This window comes from Rhea americana, unplaced genomic scaffold, assembly GCF_003343005.1.
Source record: "Rhea americana isolate MKP2758 unplaced genomic scaffold, rheAme1 scaffold_185, whole genome shotgun sequence".
NCBI classification, from domain to species: Eukaryota; Metazoa; Chordata; class Aves; order Rheiformes; family Rheidae; genus Rhea; species Rhea americana.
The window spans coordinates 1167267-1186332 of record NW_028185983.1 but is presented as its reverse complement, the minus strand read 5'-3'; the positions used below and the strand labels follow the sequence as shown (position 1 = coordinate 1186332).

Genomic DNA, 19066 nt, shown 5'->3' with positions numbered 1-19066 from the left:
AAAAAAAAAAAAAAAACACCACATCCAAAGCTAGCAAGCCAGTGGCTGAAAACACAAGCACATGAAGCCTGGAATGAAGCGCACATGAGTAAAGATTGAGTGATGTCAGGGGAGGGTGCCCGACTCTGCAACAGTCTAGTAGGATGGACGGGGGGGGGGAATAAAAATAAAATAATAATTAAAAAAAGACTACATTCTCTGAGCAGAAAAAAGAAATTCATCTGTCTACCATGGATGAAGAAGGTAAACCTGCTCTGGGATATGGACACAAACTTATCTCCTAACAACTGCAGTTTTTAAACTGGAATTTCTCCTCAGATTGCATCTTTAGGAAATATCATCATCATTGCCTTGTATTTACCTTTTTGAAGTGTAAGTGGTGCACAAAATATGCAAGTCTTACTGACTGTAATCTGACCACAGAAAGGAAAAATGGAGAGCAAAAACAGAATTGCTTTGAGCATCTCCTTGAATTACATGAAAATGTGAAGGGCAATCACTTTAGGTACATGCTTTTGGGACAGATATTTAGATTAGAGTGCAGATATTCTAAAATTCAGTGGACATTTGTGAAGTATTCATATACCATGCTTTCAAGGGTGACTGCAAGCGCGTAAATGGTTTGAAGTAGTAAAAATTATTTTTTAATAAAAACAGCAARATTTTTGTTTGTTTTTAAGTGAAATAGCATCAGCTACAAGAGTTGCAACTTACTTTTYATGGAATTAACATGTAATAAATTTTATTTCTTAAAATTAGTGTTGTGTTTTAATATACAGTGAAAAATCTATTTATGTTTACTATCTGTAAATTATTTCAGAAAATTAAAGATAACYTGTAATACAGTCAAAACTATCATTATATGCTCCCATCATCACCAAAGCCAATATCTATACTCAAAGTATTTTACTTTGCTTTCAACTCATGAAACAAAGGTGACTGCCTTTACTACGCACAACAAAGTTTATTTTATTGTTTTGTAATAACATTCTTGATATTTTGATTCTGAAAAAATAGACTGTCCTTTTTTGTTGGAGGAGCAGTTATTCTGAGTATCTGTGCTAGCCTAGAAATATTTTTCCTCCTCTACCCCTGTTTTTTCCATTTTATTTCTGTATGTTGTAAGGAAGCAGMAAATAGAGTTCTTGTATCACTGATTTATTCCTCAGATCCTCACTGAAGCTGACAGTGGCCTGAAATACCTGCTATAGGTGACATTCCCTATCGAAGTTGGGTGGGGAGTCTACAGTTACCTTCTGATCCATTGAGCCAGGCCAAAGAAAGCCCATGTTCTCAACCATCTAACCCCACTGGCACCCCTTATTTGGTTTGTTTCTTGTTTTTGTTTCTTTTTCTTAAAAAAAAAAAAAAAAGTCAAGAAAAATAATCTCAAAAAAGGCCCTTTCTGATGTATCATATTAAAAGCTCTGGGGTGTTTTTAAGAAATTATTTTTAAGAAATTAGAAGAGCATTTACTGTTTTGTGAAAGTGATGGAAAATTGCTGATTGTCTAAATATTCTAAGGCCTACTTTTGCCAAGTGAAGGATTTTGATAACAGAGATGTAATTTCTTCGCCACCAGCTCAACTCTTATTTGAAGGAAGCATTCTGAAGGCGTAGAAAGCTCAGGCATTTGTCCCTGACCCTCCTGCTGTAACTGAGACTGGGTTAGTGCTTTTTGCTTTAAATAAAAAAAAAAGGACAGAAGGAAGGAAAATTACTCTTGGTATGAAGGTAAGGCCTGAGCAGAAGCTGTCAGAACCCAGTTCTCTCTCATAACACGCAATGGAAACACAGAGCGACAGATTCTCACTCATGAGTTTAATAATATTCCTGATCTGCCCCACGTTAATATAACATGAAGTAAGGGACTGGCAGCGTATTTGCTAAGACTCTGTATGGCTTYCTTATTCTTGAAGGAGCAAGTTTTCTTTTGTTTTTAAAGCTTCTTATAAGGAGAGTGAACCAATATAGTTTAACTTGTTCCCCTTTCTTTCCCTCCTCCAAATGATTCACCTTTTACTTATGAGTAAATATTCATTTTCAGAAAGACACACAAGTAGAGCACCGTTATTTGCTGTTTTGGAAAAGAGCCTTTTGGATGACATACAACATGTTATTACCTACTCTGGGAAAGTGTCATATAGAGTCAAGCAAAAGTTAGTTTTTACCATCCAGGCGCTGATAGCAATATAACAAGAGCCAAGTATTTGCTTGAGCAGGATGGAAAAGGCTGCTTGTTCTCAGAGACAACCAGGATCCTGCTTTCAGGCTTTTACCTGACCTAATTTCAACCCCTCTAAACTTGTTTTCCCTTCACCACTCCTGTTAGCTAGGTTTCTGAACTCTTCATTGTAAGGACCATCTGTGAGTATGGTTTGGACAGTGCTAGGTCAACAAGGGTGTGATCTAAATAGAGATGTCAAAACACTGATGCAGTACAAAATAAAAAGCCCCCACTATGTTTGATTGCTTCYGTGACTGATAAATTAACATTACAGTCTGTTACTCCATCTGCATTCCTGCATATGCTCTTTCTTATATGGAACAGCTAATGAATCTACAGTACATGATTTTCTAAACATATACTGAGAGGGCTTTGGTTGTATGCCACTCTGCAAATGAAGATACAGCTGAAGTGTACTTATGATTGTGCTGCTTTTGTTTGTTATTTCTTGCAAAAGGTTAGAGATTAACTCAGTGGTTGAGCTCATCGCTGGTATACCCAGTGTGCCAAGAGGTGAAATACTGGGAGAATTACTAGCTTCAAGCTAGCTAAAGGCTCCTCTTGTAACTTATGTTTACCTTAAACAGATCCAGCTTCATTACAATATTAGTCCACTGAAATCCAGTTGCAATAAAAAGCAAATATATTCCTACTCAAAAAGGTTGAAAAAAATGGCTCCATACAGGTATGACAATAGGAAAGACTGAAACATGACCTGCCAGCAGGATGGCTGAAGGAATTCCCTGGAGCTTCTACCACAAGCTAGCCTACATCTAACAAGTAACAGCATAAGCCTCTTTATGACACCTTTTTGCATCATAAAACAATTTTACCTATAAACCTCATTTCTAGGAAGTAATAAGAAAAACTGTAGAGGGACGCAAATATTTAACACATAAGCACATTTGCTAGCAAGCAATAGCACTCCCATTCTGTCAGAGAGCAGGAGACATCCCAGATGTTTACAAGAGGGGAGAAGAAAAAAAAAAGTAAAGCAACAACAGAATTTACAAGGTAACAGATATTTCCACGATGTTCCATTGAAGCTATTAACGACTGTTTCAAAACAACAGAACAAAAGTTTTCATAAAGGAGAAAATCTACCTCATAAAGAGTATTGAAAAAAATTAAAGGAGAGGTAGTATTGCTTTAAACATTTGCTATGTTTTGGGCAATATTTGAAATTCGTATTTAYGTAATACTAAAAATTGAGTACATATTTCAAGCTTCAAAAGGTTTGAATGTAAAAATGGTCAGGCCTTAAATTACAAGCCCATTTTTATTCTTCTATATAAGAAAGATGAAGATTAAAAAAACAGAAACATTACAGAATGTACTATAAATTCATCAGCAGCACAAGTCACCTTTTTGAAAGATCTTTAAAATGATTCATATGCAAAGAAGAACAAGCTTTGTGCTGTCCTTACTTTCTTCAGCTCTATAAATGCTGCTGTATAGCAGTCTTTCAGAAAAACATTCACCATCTCAAAAATAATATTGTGAAATAAATTGCAAGTCTCTAGCTCCTTCCTATAAGCTAATGTAAGTTGCACTTGGAAGGGAATGGAACACAAAACTAAAACTCTCTCAACATTCCTCAAATTTCAGTTAAGTAGTAAAGGATTTATTGCAATGATTTTACTTCTTTCAGTTGATCCAAATCCAAAAATGTGTCACAACTTAAACTATTCCAATAGGCAAGATTCTTGATGAATTACAGAGGCAATCTGAGATGCTTTTCAGTATCATTTACTGCTGAGCTGATTTCAGAGCAGCCACTAAAACCTCATGTTACAGTTCCACGTACACGATCTACCATTACATTTCCTCCACCAGCTTCTACAGTGTTTCTCTCACATGAACACACACCCTCAAGTAAAATTTTACATGCCTGTCTCTTATATACCATCTACCTAATCTATTTGCACCATAACTGTTATTAAAATTCTAATCTTATTCAATTTTAACTGTAGCAGAAATAATATTTTTGCTTTAAAAACAAAGTAACAAACTTCACCTACATAAAATCCAAAAGTTACATTAATTCTCAGCCAGCAACCACCTGAAGGTCTGATCCCCTCTCAAATACCTGAAAGCTGCTACTGAACCTTATTAGAAATTTGTTCATAAAACTTTTTTGCTATTTACTATTTATTATTTTTGATTGAATACAAGTTGATACTGGAAAATTCACAACAATTTCTAGAAGAAACAATTCAAAAAATATCCAGATCTAGAAAAACAAAGGAAACAATCTTGTACTTCAGTGACATGATACAGATATTCTGATTCTTAGAAAGGAAGGTACAGCTTAAGCATTTATACATTAGCTCTTACTCTGGGAAAGGAAAAGAAAAGGGATAACAGACAATCAAATTCAATATATAGTAAACTAGCTACAAAAAATATAGAAATGAGGTTTCTAAAAACAACAGCTCATTTCTGACACAATAAAATAAATAAAGGTATGTACTAGACAGATTAAAAGGTATCACTAACCTAAGTTTCAGTTGGCTGCCACACTTTCTAGCAATTTGAAAGGAAACTTACTCAGTTCAAATTTTTCTCATTTCTTATTTTTAAGCTTTTAATCAAATAATAAAATATCTCATATTCATATGCATAATCAACAAACATACAGAAGGCTGGATGTTACTAAAAGCATTCTTAGCATCCAGTGTTCGTACTCTTATTTTCAGATGACTAGAAAAAGTTGAACCTGAAGTCCAACACTTCATTCTGGATCTGAAGACTAAATCACATCACCATAAGGTCAAAAATTAATCCTGTTTTCAGTATAACAGTGTGACAGCATCATAGTGCACACAATCTGCTTAACACAGTCCATGGTTTTGCTCAGTAGGTCAATAAACATGGAAAAAAGATGGGACCAGAAAGAACATGCATTCGAATTGCCTTGAATGTGCATAGAGGAAGAAACATAGCACCTACTTCTCTACAGACAAGCTCAAGACAGGTTTAAGAGACTACAATATCAATTCATCTGGATCTTTACAGACCATAGTCAAGGACTAATGCATTTCAGAAAGTGGATCAACAGGTAGTACAGTTAGRGAAAGCCAAATACTTTTAACTCTGTAACCTCAAGGGCAGTCACACTTTCTYCCTTTCTTCCAGTTTTAGGGCCAACTTCATTTTTCTATTTGCCATGTTCTTCCTGGCCAATGTCACTTCTTTTTTATATCAGCTACTCATTCTCTTTTGYTAAGCAAAAAGTATATTGTATACTGGTGCCAATTAGATGCACCCAAAAAAAAGCCACCTGACAAAATAACTGATTTTTGGCCACTCTGCAAGTATTAATAGTTATTAAGTCCAAAATAGAACCAAAATGGCCAAATAGAAATAAAGATTATTATAAATTATTTGAAAAAAGGGCAGATTTAAATATTATGAGCACATTAAGCTTTTCACATTCAGCAATCCTTGCTTCTTTATTATAGTCCTGATGTTTTACTGAAAGCTTGCTAAGTACACTAAGAGTAAGTGAACTAAAAATAGAAAGAAGGAAGAGAAATAATTGCTTTATTCACAAGAACAACACATCGTATTCCATAAAATTAAAAGTCTATACAACTGCCTAGACAATAGTACCATTTAYTGTCTAGCATGCTATAGTATTAGATTAAAAAAACCTCATTCTTCAAGACCATTACTGTTCCAGAGGCCAGGAGGATGGTTTTTTTTTCTCTTTAGGACAAGTTCGCTAAACAAACTACCACTCTGATTTTTCCTTCCTCCTTCCCACAACACACCTCCCCCCCCTCCAACATGGAAGTCTTATGTGTTGCCTGAAGTTGGAAAAGAAACATTTGACCTAGTACAGCAAAAATTAAAAATCTTGAAGCATAAGAATTATATACTAGTGCTGAGATTACTCATCCTGCCTATTTTAGGATTGCACTAGTGTCCACAATATCAGTATTTTTCTTTAAAAAAACCTGTACCATGACAAACATTAGATTGTGCAATTGTTTGATGGTCAAGGAGGTAGAATAGCTGAATGAAGAGATTTTAAAAAATTGCTGATGAAGCTATGTCCTGCAAAGCTCATGTTTCCCATTGATTCAGTTGGATTTCAATTACCTATTTCAATGAGAAGACAAGGATTTGCTTGGGAGAAATATAAAATTATGTAGCTTTGGAGTTCATTATTATGCAAGCTATACAATACACATTCATAAGCAAGAGAAGAATTTTAAGGTTTGACACAGGTACAGCTAACTCCATTTTYAAAAGCAACTTCTGGGGGCACTGGGCAGAGAATAACAGCAAGTATAGGTGAATCTTTGAGTCCAAGATATTAGATTTTTTTTTAAAAAAAACTATAAGAATTAGATATAAAATGCTTGCAAATATAATAAAAACATAAAACACTTTTCAAACTTAAGACCATATCAGAGCAAAAATCCCATAGAACAAATAAGCATTAAATGTTTGCCTTGTAAGACTGTATTCTGGCCAGGGTCAAACTCCTATTAACTTCAGCAGACTTGGAAGAATAAGATTTGTTGAGAGAGACCTAGGTTTTAAAGTCAGGAGGTGAAAGCGTGCTTATGCTTTGTATAGAAAGATCAGTCAGACAGAGTTCATTGCCCACATAAGTAGAATATATGAGTGCATTTTTGTCTCAAACCTGTGCAAATTGTGTTTTCCTTATTGAATTAGTACAAGGTTTCCTGTTGGAACTAGTATACTTTGTAAATAAAGCATTCCTGAAAACGTATTTCTAAAAGTTTTCACCACATACCAGCAGACTGGCTCAACTGCCTCTGCTGAACAACTGAATTTGCATCTCACAAATTCACTGATGTTACAGCAACTGTAAAAGCCCTTCCAGCTCCTTTTCCTTCCCCCATTCCACTTTGGTTTGCTATTAACAGTATCTCTGATCTCCTCTCCTCAGTGCACTAGATACACAGTAAAAGACACAAAACCAATTTGTACCGCAGTGTGTCTCGGGCTCCTCGATGAACATCATGGCCCTGGCCAGAGCCTGTTCTGTCAGCAGATCACCAGCAACCCCCAGCCCACTGGGGGACCCGGCACATGGTCCTCACGCTGATTAGAAGCCAGGCACCTCCTCGACGGGTTATTTCTGGAGGGGAGACCATGCTGAGGGAGCCTCACCCAGGGCACTCCTCGGCGGCAGCCATAGGAGGCTGCTGGGCAGAGCCGTACTGCTCCTCGCTGGCCAAGGGAGCCACAGACCTTACTCAAGGGCCCTCTTCTGAGGCACTTCACAACACAAAGGCCATATAATAAAGCTACTGCACCTCGATTCTACAGGGTAACTAGCTCCTCTGGAAATCAAGTCTAAATTGCCTTATTTATGCAACTGTGCAAAGTTTTAGCCACTCTAAGCTAAAGTCAAGGCATAAAACGTGATCAAAGCTTAGAATATTATTTCTGCTACAAAGAAACTGGTGTCTTGATCTGTTCAGTTTAAGGTTTTTTTAAAAATTTATTTAAAAATAAACTTAGGGAATATTTAAGGCAATTGATCAAAACTCAATCTCAAAAAGGCAAAGAGATACAAAAGCTAAGTTTTACACCGTAAATTTGCATTTCATCCACATGAAGTAACTATTGCACAAACTTGGCTGCATAAGCAAGCACAGAATGTAAGGAAGTGTTTGCTTCCTTTTGAAATACAAAGAAGTATTCTCTATTCTTTGATTGCTCATTATAAAAGTTAGCACTGAAAAATATGAGTGAGTAGTGTCCCCATAGAAGCACAGTGATAGGTTAACAAACTTCTTTAATTTGACCAGAAATGCATGCTTTGGAATTGGTTTTTGTTGAACGAAATGCTATCGTACATATCAAGCACCAATTTATCTGAGTACACTAACAGAATAGCACATTAAGCATTTTGAAAATGGTCTTATTGCTTCTCTTCAGTACTCTCATTTATGTATAAAGGTATTCTTTGTATCATAATGCTATTTCTGTTCTTAACTTATTTTTAAAAACTGTGATTCTAAAATTCTTTGATTACRCATACATGTTTCTAATTAAGCTGAATCTACCCATTTTTTCTTTGAAGAGATTGAATTCAGAGTTCACCAAGGCCTCTAAAACTCTGTGCGATACTATATTTGCTCTTGGTAAAGACAAAAGAAGTCAAAATCCAAGTGTGAAAAACAAGTACGATAGGCTGCCACATTTATCAGAAAGACTGTTCATTCCTGAACACATCAGACCTTTAAATGATCATCGAACTTACACAGGAAGAGGAGAGGAAAGGATATTATATATCTAATATGCACTCAATTATAGGATATATGTCATTAGCAAAATAAAAGCACGGGTAGTAGTTAATCCTTCATGAGGTCTATGCCAGATTACAAATGGCTTCCCCCGCAACAGTGAACCAAACTTTACCTTCCAAAAATCATGCAGACACAGCTGAGCAGCCTTTGGGAATTAATTTGCTGATCCCTAAAAAGGGCTTCCAACCCTATTAGTCTTCCCTTCTCCAAACCTTCTCCCTCACATCCAGGCAGCAGGATTCCTGGGGGTTGCCCTTAGCAGTGAAGACTGAAGCAAAGAAGGCATTGAGTAATTCTGCCTTCTCTGTATCCCTTGTCGCCAGGGCCCCCGCCCCATTCAGTAGCAGGCCCACATTTTCCCTAGTCCTCCTCTTGCTGCTGATGTATTTGATGCCCTTCCTGTTGTCCTTAACATCCCTTGTCAGACTCAATTCCAACTGGGCCTTAGCCTTCCTCACAGCATGTCTACATACTCTGACAGCATTCCTATAATTCTCCCAAGCAGCCTGTCCCCTCTTCCACATTCTGTGGACTTTCTTCTCCTGTCTGAATTTGGCCAAGAGCTCTTTGCTCACCCATGCAGGTCACCTGCCCCTTTTGCTGCATTTCTTACTCATAGGGATACACCGCTCTTGAGCTTGGAAGAAGCGACGCTTGAATACTAGCCAGCTCTCCTGGACTCCCCTTCCTTCTAGGGCCTTAACCCATGAGATTCTTCCAAATAGGTCTCTGAAGAGCCCAAAGTCCACTCTCCTGAAGTCCAGGGTTGCAATCCTGCTTGTTGCCTTAGTTCTTTCCTGCAGCATCCTGAACTCCACCATCTCGTGGTCACTGCAGCCAAGGCTGCCCCCAGCCTTCACATCTCTAACCAGTCCCTCTCTGTCGGTAAGGACAAGGTCCAGCAGGACACCCTTCCTCATTGGCTCCTCCACCCTTTGTGACAAGAAGTTATCACTGATGCATTGCAGGAGCCTCCTGGACTGTTTGTGCCTTGCTGTGTAGTCCCTCCAGCAGATGTCAGGGTKGTTGAAGTTCCCCATGAGAACCAGGGCCTGTGATCTTGAGGCTACCTCCAGCTGSCTATAGAAGGCCTCATCAACTTTCTCTTCCTGGTCAGGTGGCCTGTAGTAGACACCCACAGCAGTGTCCCCCATGCTAGCCTGCCCTTTGATCTTTACCCATAAGCTCTCAACTGCCTCCTCCTCCTCCACCCCTAGGCAGAGCTCGATGCATTCCAGTTACTCTCTCACATAAAGAGCAGCTCCACCACCTCACCTTCCTGGCCTGTCTTTCCTAAAAAGCACATAGCCATCCATGACAGCATTCCAGTCATGTGAGCTGTCCCACTATGTCTCTATAATTGCAGTGAGATCATGGCCCTGCAATTGCACACAGACCTCCAGCTCCTCCTGTTTGTTTTCCATGCTGCCTGCATTGGTGTACACGCATTTCAAAGAGGTCATCATGCCTGCAGGTTTCCCAGGAAGGGTGTAGGGGGGGTCCCCCATAGCCATGTCCCAAATGCCCATCCCCAACTGCATGCACCCATTGGAGGCCCCCCCAAGCCAACTTGTGTTTTGTTGTCTACCCTCTCCCCCTTCCCACCTAGTTTAAAGCCATCTTTACAAGGCTGGCCAACCTGCTGGCAAAGACAAATGTGCTCTGCTTGGTGAGGTGAATCCCATCTCTCCCCACCAGTTGTTAGCCTTCAAACCATGTTCCATGGTTATAGAATCCAAAACTCTGTTGCCAACACCAGCAGCGTAGCCAGTTGTTGATTTGGAAAATCTTCCTATTCCTCTTCCCATGCCTCCTCCTAATCGGCAGGACCTATGAGAAGACCACCTGGGCTCCCAGACCCTTGACCACCACGCCCAAGGCCTTGAAGTCTTGATTGTCTCTAGTTTGTTCTCTGTATCACTAGCACCCACAAGAAAGAGCAGCAGAGGGCAGTAGTCTGATGAGTGTACATCAGACTACTTGGTAGCCTTTCAGACACATCTCATATCCTCGCCCCCAGCAGGCAGCAAACCTCTCTAGAGGAGGGGTCAGGTCGGCAGATAGGCACCGCTGACCCCCTCAGCATGGAATCACCCACTACAACCACTCATGGCCTCTTCCGAGTGGTCATGCAAGGCACAGGCTCAGACAGCCCAGTTGCTTCCCTTGAGGTCAGGTCTGGGTTCTCCTCATCCTGGAGTGCACTAAACCTGTTCAACTGTAATTCCAAGTCTACAGGAGGATTAGGGACCTTTCTTCTTTTTGTTCGAGAAGCAACCAGCTTCCAGCCTTCTTTGACAGTGCTGTACTATTTCACTCTTCACAGAGTCCTCCAGCARCTCCCCTGCTGCAGGGGATAGGGACTCCGGGAGCAGTACAGTCTCYGACAATGCCCTGTCTATCTCCTGCTTGCTTTCTCACATGTTTTGCGGTCTGACTTCATCCCACAACTCTTTGACTTGAGGACACAGATTGTCAACAACAGAGCACCTCTTGCAGGAGGGCAGACCATCAGTCCAGGCCTTCTGGAGAGGCTCCAAGCACTCCCTGCAGCCTGGGACCTGTAGGGCAGCCTCTGCTGCAAGAGGCTCTGTCTGGGTTAAAGCTTCCGACACAGCTGATGCAGCAATTCCCACAGCCACTGGCAAATATGCTTTACGGCGAGTTACAACCATGTTAGCAAGAGTGGGCACTACTGACGCTGGGAGAAGAAAGATGTCTTCTTGCACCTAACTGCACAAACTGCTGCGCAAACTGCTGCATCTGTTCACTGCCTCTGTTAGCTGCGCAGTAAGAACAACAGGAATTACATGTTTCTTCAATTATTGTCAGTGTCCTTTATTAAAGTGAAAACTTTTGTAAAATATCCAAAGCTTGTTCATTCTGCTCAGTGCATTTTTAAGCCTATCTGGTTAGACAAGGCTGGGCACAGAACGAAAGGTCAGGTTACTATCATGTGGTATAAAAGGATATAGGTTGAAAAAAATCAGTGTGGTTCTCTCATGCTGACATACAGGTGAATYTTCAGGATCAGAGTGTCTTCATATTATTCCTCTGCTGTGCAAGAGKTTTTTTTGTTTTACTTTGTTTTCTTTTCTTTTAAAGTGAACTACACAAGTCAGATTTCCTGCAAGTACCACGAGATAATTCCATTTTATCTAAAGAAGCCTATAATATCACAGCCTCACCACAACTACGGCAATGCTGTAGAACAGTGACTTTTCAGAAAGGAAAAAAAATATTACTCCTCTAGATATTTAAAAGTGTTTTGTATTAACAAAATAATGCATACAGGAAGTGAACACCATCAAAACAAGAAACACCTGCRATTTATATGCATGACAAGGAAGAAGAAAGTCACAGGATCAATAGACTATAACAATAATGTCAAATTATTGTTATTATTAACGTCAAATATCCTTCCCCGTTAGTGCAGTTGAAGTATTTTGGGGAAAAAGGCGGGGCAGAGGTTCAGACAGTTTTCATCATCCCAAGACTCATCCATTTCTTCCAACTGTCAGCTGACCCTTCCTTCAAACCAAATATTAAGCCAAAAGGATCCATAAGCACATCTTAACCGCTTCTCCTTGACATCTGTCTTGTATTAAACAGCAAATTGTTCTTTATCTAAAAATAAAACAAAAGCATTTTGACTCAAACAATGCATCTCAGGACCTTATTGCCATTAATGAATTTGACATGAAGAGAACTGCAGGACGTAAATTCAAGAGTAATTACCACAAAAACAAACAAACAAAAACCCTAAAGCTATCACACTGAAAGAGTTGTTGTAATGAGAAATAAGATGAGATTCAACAGCACCAAACAGACCAGTCAGGTGTTACTGAGAGCAACAACAACTTTGGCTTGGAATAAAATAAGCTCAGCCTACCAGGGAGCCTGGGAGTAACTGCAGATCACCACTTCCGAAAATAGGAAAACAGCAGACAACAACTTAGGACAAACCAACAGAACTCTGATACAAAAAAGCAGTACTTGTACTTAAAGACTCTGGTCCTACCTCACATGGAGGTCTTTTTATTCATGTTTAGAAAAGATAACTTAAACCAGACAGAGCAAACAACCAGGATTAAGAGGGAAAAYGAAGAGCCCCTTGTGAATGGGAAAGTGAAGGAGCTCTCACAAAAGGAGGGCTGAAAGGGCTTCTGATTGCTCTTAGGAAACCATCAGAGCGATAAACACAGGCATGAGAAAAGAGCTACATAAACCACAAGTCAATGCTGGCACAAGGACAAACCAGAATAAACAATAAACTAACCATAAACACGTTTAGGTTAGATAGTGTAACAAGCTCTGCAGCTACAAAGAGCGAGTTTTCTTTCTTTTCTTTTTTTTTTTTTTTTTTTTAAAGACTGCTGATGAGAACAAGGGGAAGCAAGAAATCTGAATTGTTGCAATATTAAGTGTTTCAGATTATCATGTTCTCTATGATGCCAGAAGAGAGTTCCTGAGCCAGAAAAAGTCCTTCCATCCTACACTGCCATCACTGAAAACTTTGCTGTAGTAAGATAGTCTACTAATAAGACTTACGGAACACTTTTTTAAAGAAAGTATCTTATCTGAAAAAAAGTTCTAGTAATATCCATGCGCTTCCTTTTTACTTAATTGAAGAACCAGACGTATCAGAATTTTAATTCATGGTCTGACATCAGGGTTGAGCATTTGCCACAACTCCTTCACATTCTGCCCTCTTCCTGCAAAGAATTAGGTCATAAAAAGGCTTTGTACCTATATTTCTTAAAATAGACCTCTTATTAGAGTATTACTTCATCAGAAAGATTCAGAAAATTAAAAAAAAATCATAAACCATACATCCTGATTTGTCAGAAATACTCGTAGACTGATCTAGACTTAAATTTTTAAGAATTCACTAATTACCTACTTTTTTTACTTTGCATCTACACCACCTTGGAGCCCAAGTCCCATCTTCAGTGGGACATCAGCTTGCAGATCACACAGCACCTCACTTTCAGAGGTACCGAGCCATGCAGAAGTGAGATGATGCCACTAGGCATGTTCAAAAACTGGCCTGCAGTGTATTTACTGTTGTAATAACTAAATGTGAGACAGAGATGATTTCAAGAATGCCTTCAGGCATCTGCTTATTTAGATATTCCAGTTTCTCTGAAAATTCTGGCATAGAAGACAACAACATGGCTTGCCCATGCAGCCTTTCTCTTTCTACACTTCTTTAACCCTGAGTCATTTACTTTGCTGAAAATGTTTAAGCCTTTGCTTCTGCAGAGAGCTGTTCTCTGACCTCACCTTCTGCTATCTCAAGCTGTTTCTTAGTCACCTCCATACTCATTGCCATGCCATCCTTCATGTCAAAAATTAGTGAGAGGAGGCTTCTGCCTTCCCATACGCCAAATAGGTAAGGCAACAGGCAACCTCTTGGCAAGGAGATAAATTATTTTTAAACAAGCTGTTCCAACTGGAACAACAACCTACTTTCTTCTGTAAAAGAGCAGACAATACGCACATCTAAGAATGAATAAACCTGATGGTTACACCATCAGCCAAGCAGAACATTCAGAGAAAGTAACAAAATTTCCAGTTCAAAAATTGTAGAAGTACTTTCTCAGAAAAAAAAAAAAAAAAAAAAAAAAAAAAAAAAAAAAAAAGTAAAAAAAAAAAAAAAAAAAAAAAAAAAAGAGGAATTAAAAAATATGACATTTGCCTTGAATTTTAGTGATTTTAGTGTCTGGAGTCACCTCTAATAATTTTGCCAGTCACTCTTCCAAACTGCCTGCTGGTTTTAATGAAAGGGTTATGCCTTTACAGAAAGCAGATTATAAATGTTAGTAATCCTAGTGGTGGCAAAAGGTAATTTTCCACTACTGTATTAATTATTTCTGATTATTTTTAAAAAATAGTATTTTAAAAGAAAGTAACTTGATATAAAAAAAATGTTAAAAGTGTCATCCAGTGGGTTTTAAAACAATAAGAATTCCATTAGAATTCCTGTTTATGCCACATGCCTAATTTCATTAGGCTCCCTTCAAAAATTTAACCTTAAAGGAATATTTTAGTGATACTTAATTAAACAATAATTGACTACGTTGGACAGTTAGCTTCACTGAAAAAGGAACACATACGTTATACTAAGCAGACTAATTAAAGTTTTACTGTCAGTTTTGAAAATAAATTTTCTTGAACAAGATGCACTTGCTGTCCTGTGAAGATTTAGAGATTACAAACTTGGCAGGGAAAAAAAAAAAARARAAAARAGAGAGAGAKWKWGAGAGAGAGAGAGAGAGAATCTTCTYCTAGAGAATTTTATATGAGAGCCCTTTTGGCTCTCAGATGTTCTGGACTTTGAAAATTGCTGCTTGATATGGACTCTGCCTATTCAGGCTTCTCAAAATAAAATGAAGCCAACTGAAAATAAGCAAAAAGTAATAGTTTACTCTACAGCAAAACTATAATGGATCATAATCATATGTATTATCATATATGATTAATTTATATATGAATTAAAAAAAAGTTACCACATTTGTGATGAGTTTCAAAGTATGAAGTTTTAAAGTTTCATTAGAAACCTGTTTCTCCAGAAACTTTAAACCAATAAAATAAGTAATGATCAAAAGGACAAGATAATACATGTTGTTCCATGTTTCATGCCTCCTGAAGTTACAACTTATTAATATAGTCAACTTATTAATATAGTCAAATTTTGTAAACAAGAATATGCAGCTAAGAGTCAGTAAGGATGCACTAGAATTCAGTAAGCCAAGAACAATTTAAAAATGTATTAAATACTTGCTGTCACAGATGAAGAGATCTTTGTTGCAGTTTTCCATTAAACTRGCAACTAATTTTTAAAAAATCTATTAACACAGCTATTAGTTTACACAGAAGCAGATACTATATTTCCTTTTCAATTTTATTGAGCTTGAATTTTGTCTATACACTGCCAGAGAATCGGGTCAGGCAACCTGCTTTTTGCATCTATTGATGACACCAAGTTAGCACATCCCAAAGGAATAGAAGAAATTGTTTCAGTGTGTCACACTGCCAYTGAAATTCTTTCCAGATTAGTCTAACTGTAGAAGAGCCACAAACCAAAGGGTCTTGTGATTCTGCAGTACGTGAGCAGAGGATCGCACACCTGTCCTACATGAAGACTTCATACTGACATAAGAGACATCAAACACAAAGTTTTCCCATCATGGCACTATCAAAAAAGTCAGAAAAAGTAATGTTTTTCCTAGGTGTAATGGCTTTTCTCAGGAAAATGAATTTCTCTTTTAAATCAAAATGGGATTTTATGGGGACTCTTTGAAGATTCATTCTATTTAAAAAATGTTGCCTATCAGTTAGTGGTTTATGATTTACATATATATTTTATTAGCTGTTAAATTTAGCACTGTGCAGTTAAATAATCATCCTAAATTAATCCTATAAGATATTACTGAGACTTTCAAAGAGGAGAAACAATCCATTACATTTTTTTTTTTTTTGGTCAAACAAACTGTAGCTTGTTAGTTATGAATAGTTTGATATTTCAAGTGCAATCAGCTAGAATCAAAAAAAATTACAGGTTCTTATTTGAGTAGAAATTACTGTAATAATGTATTTTCCTCATCTCATTGATATTCCTGAATGCAGTTGCTTCTAGGAATTGTTGAAAAATACATTTGAAATCCTAACAAAGATATGCTGGAACTTCCACAACTAGTAGGCTCTAAAAATCATATCACACCAAACCATGAAACACAAAAYGTGTCTGAAATTTAGTGCAAAATTTAACAATCATGAGTTCTGCTGATTCTGTTATCTGCTTCATTTACATGACGATCTACAGTCCTACTTAAAAATGTATTTCTTAAAACCCTTAAAATAAGCTGTTCTATCCCTTTATTTACAGCATAAGTTGATTTTACACGTCTTGAGAAACAAATATACTACACTGAATCATAGCTGTTAAACTGATGCTATCTATCATCAAAGGTAAATTATGCAAATTAAATTATGCAAACACTTTTTTTAAGGTTGATACTATTTCTATTTTGTGCAGCTGTCTGTCAGAGTTCATTATGTGAGTATGAAACTATTTTAGGAGCTTTATTCCAAAAAAAAAAAAAAAAAAAACACAGCAAAAGAAAGAAGCTTGTATGTGTTACTGATAAACTATTTAGGGCTTTTAACATCAGCTAAGGTACCTGAGAAAAAAACTCAAGCACAGGAGCTGCTGTTCTCTCCCAAAAGAAGTTTTTTGTAAAGCCCAAGAAGTCTCACAACTCACATTCAGAAATGAATACTTCTCTTTGCTTCCACCTGCAGTTTTAAGGGATATTTCCTTTCGTGTGTACACACAGCAGACTCCACTCCTCTTTTTTTTCAAAGCCTCGCTTATATAACAGACTGCAAAAACCATCTCTCACCAACGTGATCAAGACGTGATCTCCTGTTTCTGTGCTATAACGTTCAACATAATCATGTTCAACACAGTACTGAGCCATTAATCAACTTCTGCCTAATAAGGATTATCTAATGCAAGTTCGCTGCAGGTTTGCATTACGCAGACTGATACTCAGTCAAGGCTCACRAAAGGTAGAGTCCTTTATAGACAGAAAAGGGCGAGATTCACAAACTTTACTCAGAATTAATCTTGCAAGGATATTTGATGATTATCTATCATTGAATGCACAAGCTTTGCTTATCTATCACATTCTTCTTAGGTTGCTTGGGTTTAGGGTGGGGATTTGCCCCCAGCAAACTGTGTAAAGAGTAGAAAACAGGTTCATGAAAGCCCTAGAAGCATTGAAGTCTCAAAGGCCAACAAGGAGAATAATCAGCAGCTTCCTGTGGGGACCCCTGCCTAACTTGCTCATGCTATATCATTTATGTATTGACCCATTAACTAAGCTATTTCCAAAATACCAATCCTGCTGAGAAAAATATCAATCCAGKGTTTCACTAAAAAGAAAAAAAAAAGAAACAAAAGTCTTTTTTTGTTGTTTCATAGCCTAAGTGATATTAGATAACTTTAACACTTCCTTTAAATAGAGAAGGACAAAGATTTTTCCTTCCCTCGAGTTTGCAAAAGCTTACAGCAGACTTACATAAATGCCATACAATTTTGGGTAGTCTATCCCTTTCCTGAGATCTTTGCATACCCTATAGGGAGATGTGCCATAAACTACAGTTCAGGCAGATTCAGTCTTTTCACTGGCCATTTAGGCTACTGGTACAGGTCATGAAAAAAAATGAAATCTAGAGTTTATACTTGATCTTGCTATTACCAATAGGAAAAAAAAAGGCATATGTATTTCAGGGGCATGAAATATCAGTTGCTGCAGCCCATAAAGTTAACAGCTTGGTGTTTAATAAAGGCCTATTCATTTCTAATTATTTCCCACCAGTTTAGGGTATTTTTTTCTATAAAGCCACTAATTGTAAGGTTAACCATGACACCCTGAATCAGAACAAAGCACACAGAACACTTAAACTACAAGAAAGAATGTGTCTTGGCCTAACAGGATTCATGTCTTTCACATCTGCATGTCTCCACTCCCTCCGGGGTATATTTAACATGGTTTCTAGAACCATGGGTGTTTTTCTTTTTTATCGTTATTTCGCTCCAAGATCCCTGGCCAGCTCAGGCTGTGTATTACACACGCTGCCCGTGCTGTTCCACCTCCTCTGGGGCGCCTCGACTCAGCCGAGGCTACGCTCCGGCCAATCGATGCCAGCATATTACACACCAGCGCCAGGTAAGGGAAAAAGGGAAGAAAAGCGTCTTTCCTTTCCAGCCATTAAATACAGATCAACGGAACAGCACATCGCAACCCCCCTTCCCCACCCCCTTCCGCCCGCTCCTCCGGCGCAGCATTTCGCAGACGGTGGCTTCAAAGGAAGGCACCCCCGCCCTCCCCCCGCGCATACACACACACACACACCCTTGCACACACACACCCATTCAGCGCCGCCCGGAGCCTCGGGGGCCCGGCGATGGCAGCGGCGCCGGGGGCAGCGGATCCCCGGCCCCCTCCCCTCCTCCTTCTCTTCCTGCCCCCCTCCCCGGCCCATGACTTCACCGCCGTAACGAGTACATTAGTGCTGGGCGGCGGGAGCCGCGGCGCCGCCGATGCCCTACATAAGCCGACGAGCAACGCAGGGAGAAAGGGAGGGCAGCGGTGGGGGCAGCGGGAGGAAGGAGCCGGGGAACCAGCGCACTTTGTTACCTCTCCGCCGAAGGCGCACGAACCGCTCCCGGCGCCTAAACGCGSCCCCCCCGGCGCTCTCGCCGAGTGGAGCGGCGCGACAGTCCGCACGAGCAGAAATCTCGCAAAGGGAGAGAAGGAGGAGGAGAAGGGAGGGGGGAGGAAGGGAGGGGGAAAAGAAACCTGGCACCATGACGGCCGCCGCCGTACTCACCGATCGGCGCCGATCCAGCCTCTTTCCTCCCAAGCATGTACAAAAACCCAGCAGCAAATCCTCAGCCCGGCGGGCAAGGCGCGGGCGGCGGCCCGGGGCTTCACCGCAAGGTCCTGACCTTGCCCAGCTGCAGCATCCT

The 19066-nt window shown here is 39.2% G+C and overlaps 1 protein-coding gene across 2 annotated transcripts in view; it reads right to left on the bottom strand.

Moving 5' to 3' along the window:
- CTNND2 (catenin delta 2) overlaps nt 1-19040 on the bottom strand; it is a 655980-nt gene extending 636940 nt beyond the window's left edge. For both annotated transcript variants that reach the window (XM_085302090.1, XM_085302091.1), the window contains exon 1: nt 18928-19040. In XM_085302090.1, coding sequence (XP_085158216.1) covers nt 18928-18964 — 37 coding nt within the window. In that variant the 5' untranslated portion in view covers nt 18965-19040. The remainder of the gene's footprint in view (nt 1-18927) is intronic.
- Between the last annotated feature and the right edge of the window lie 26 nt (nt 19041-19066).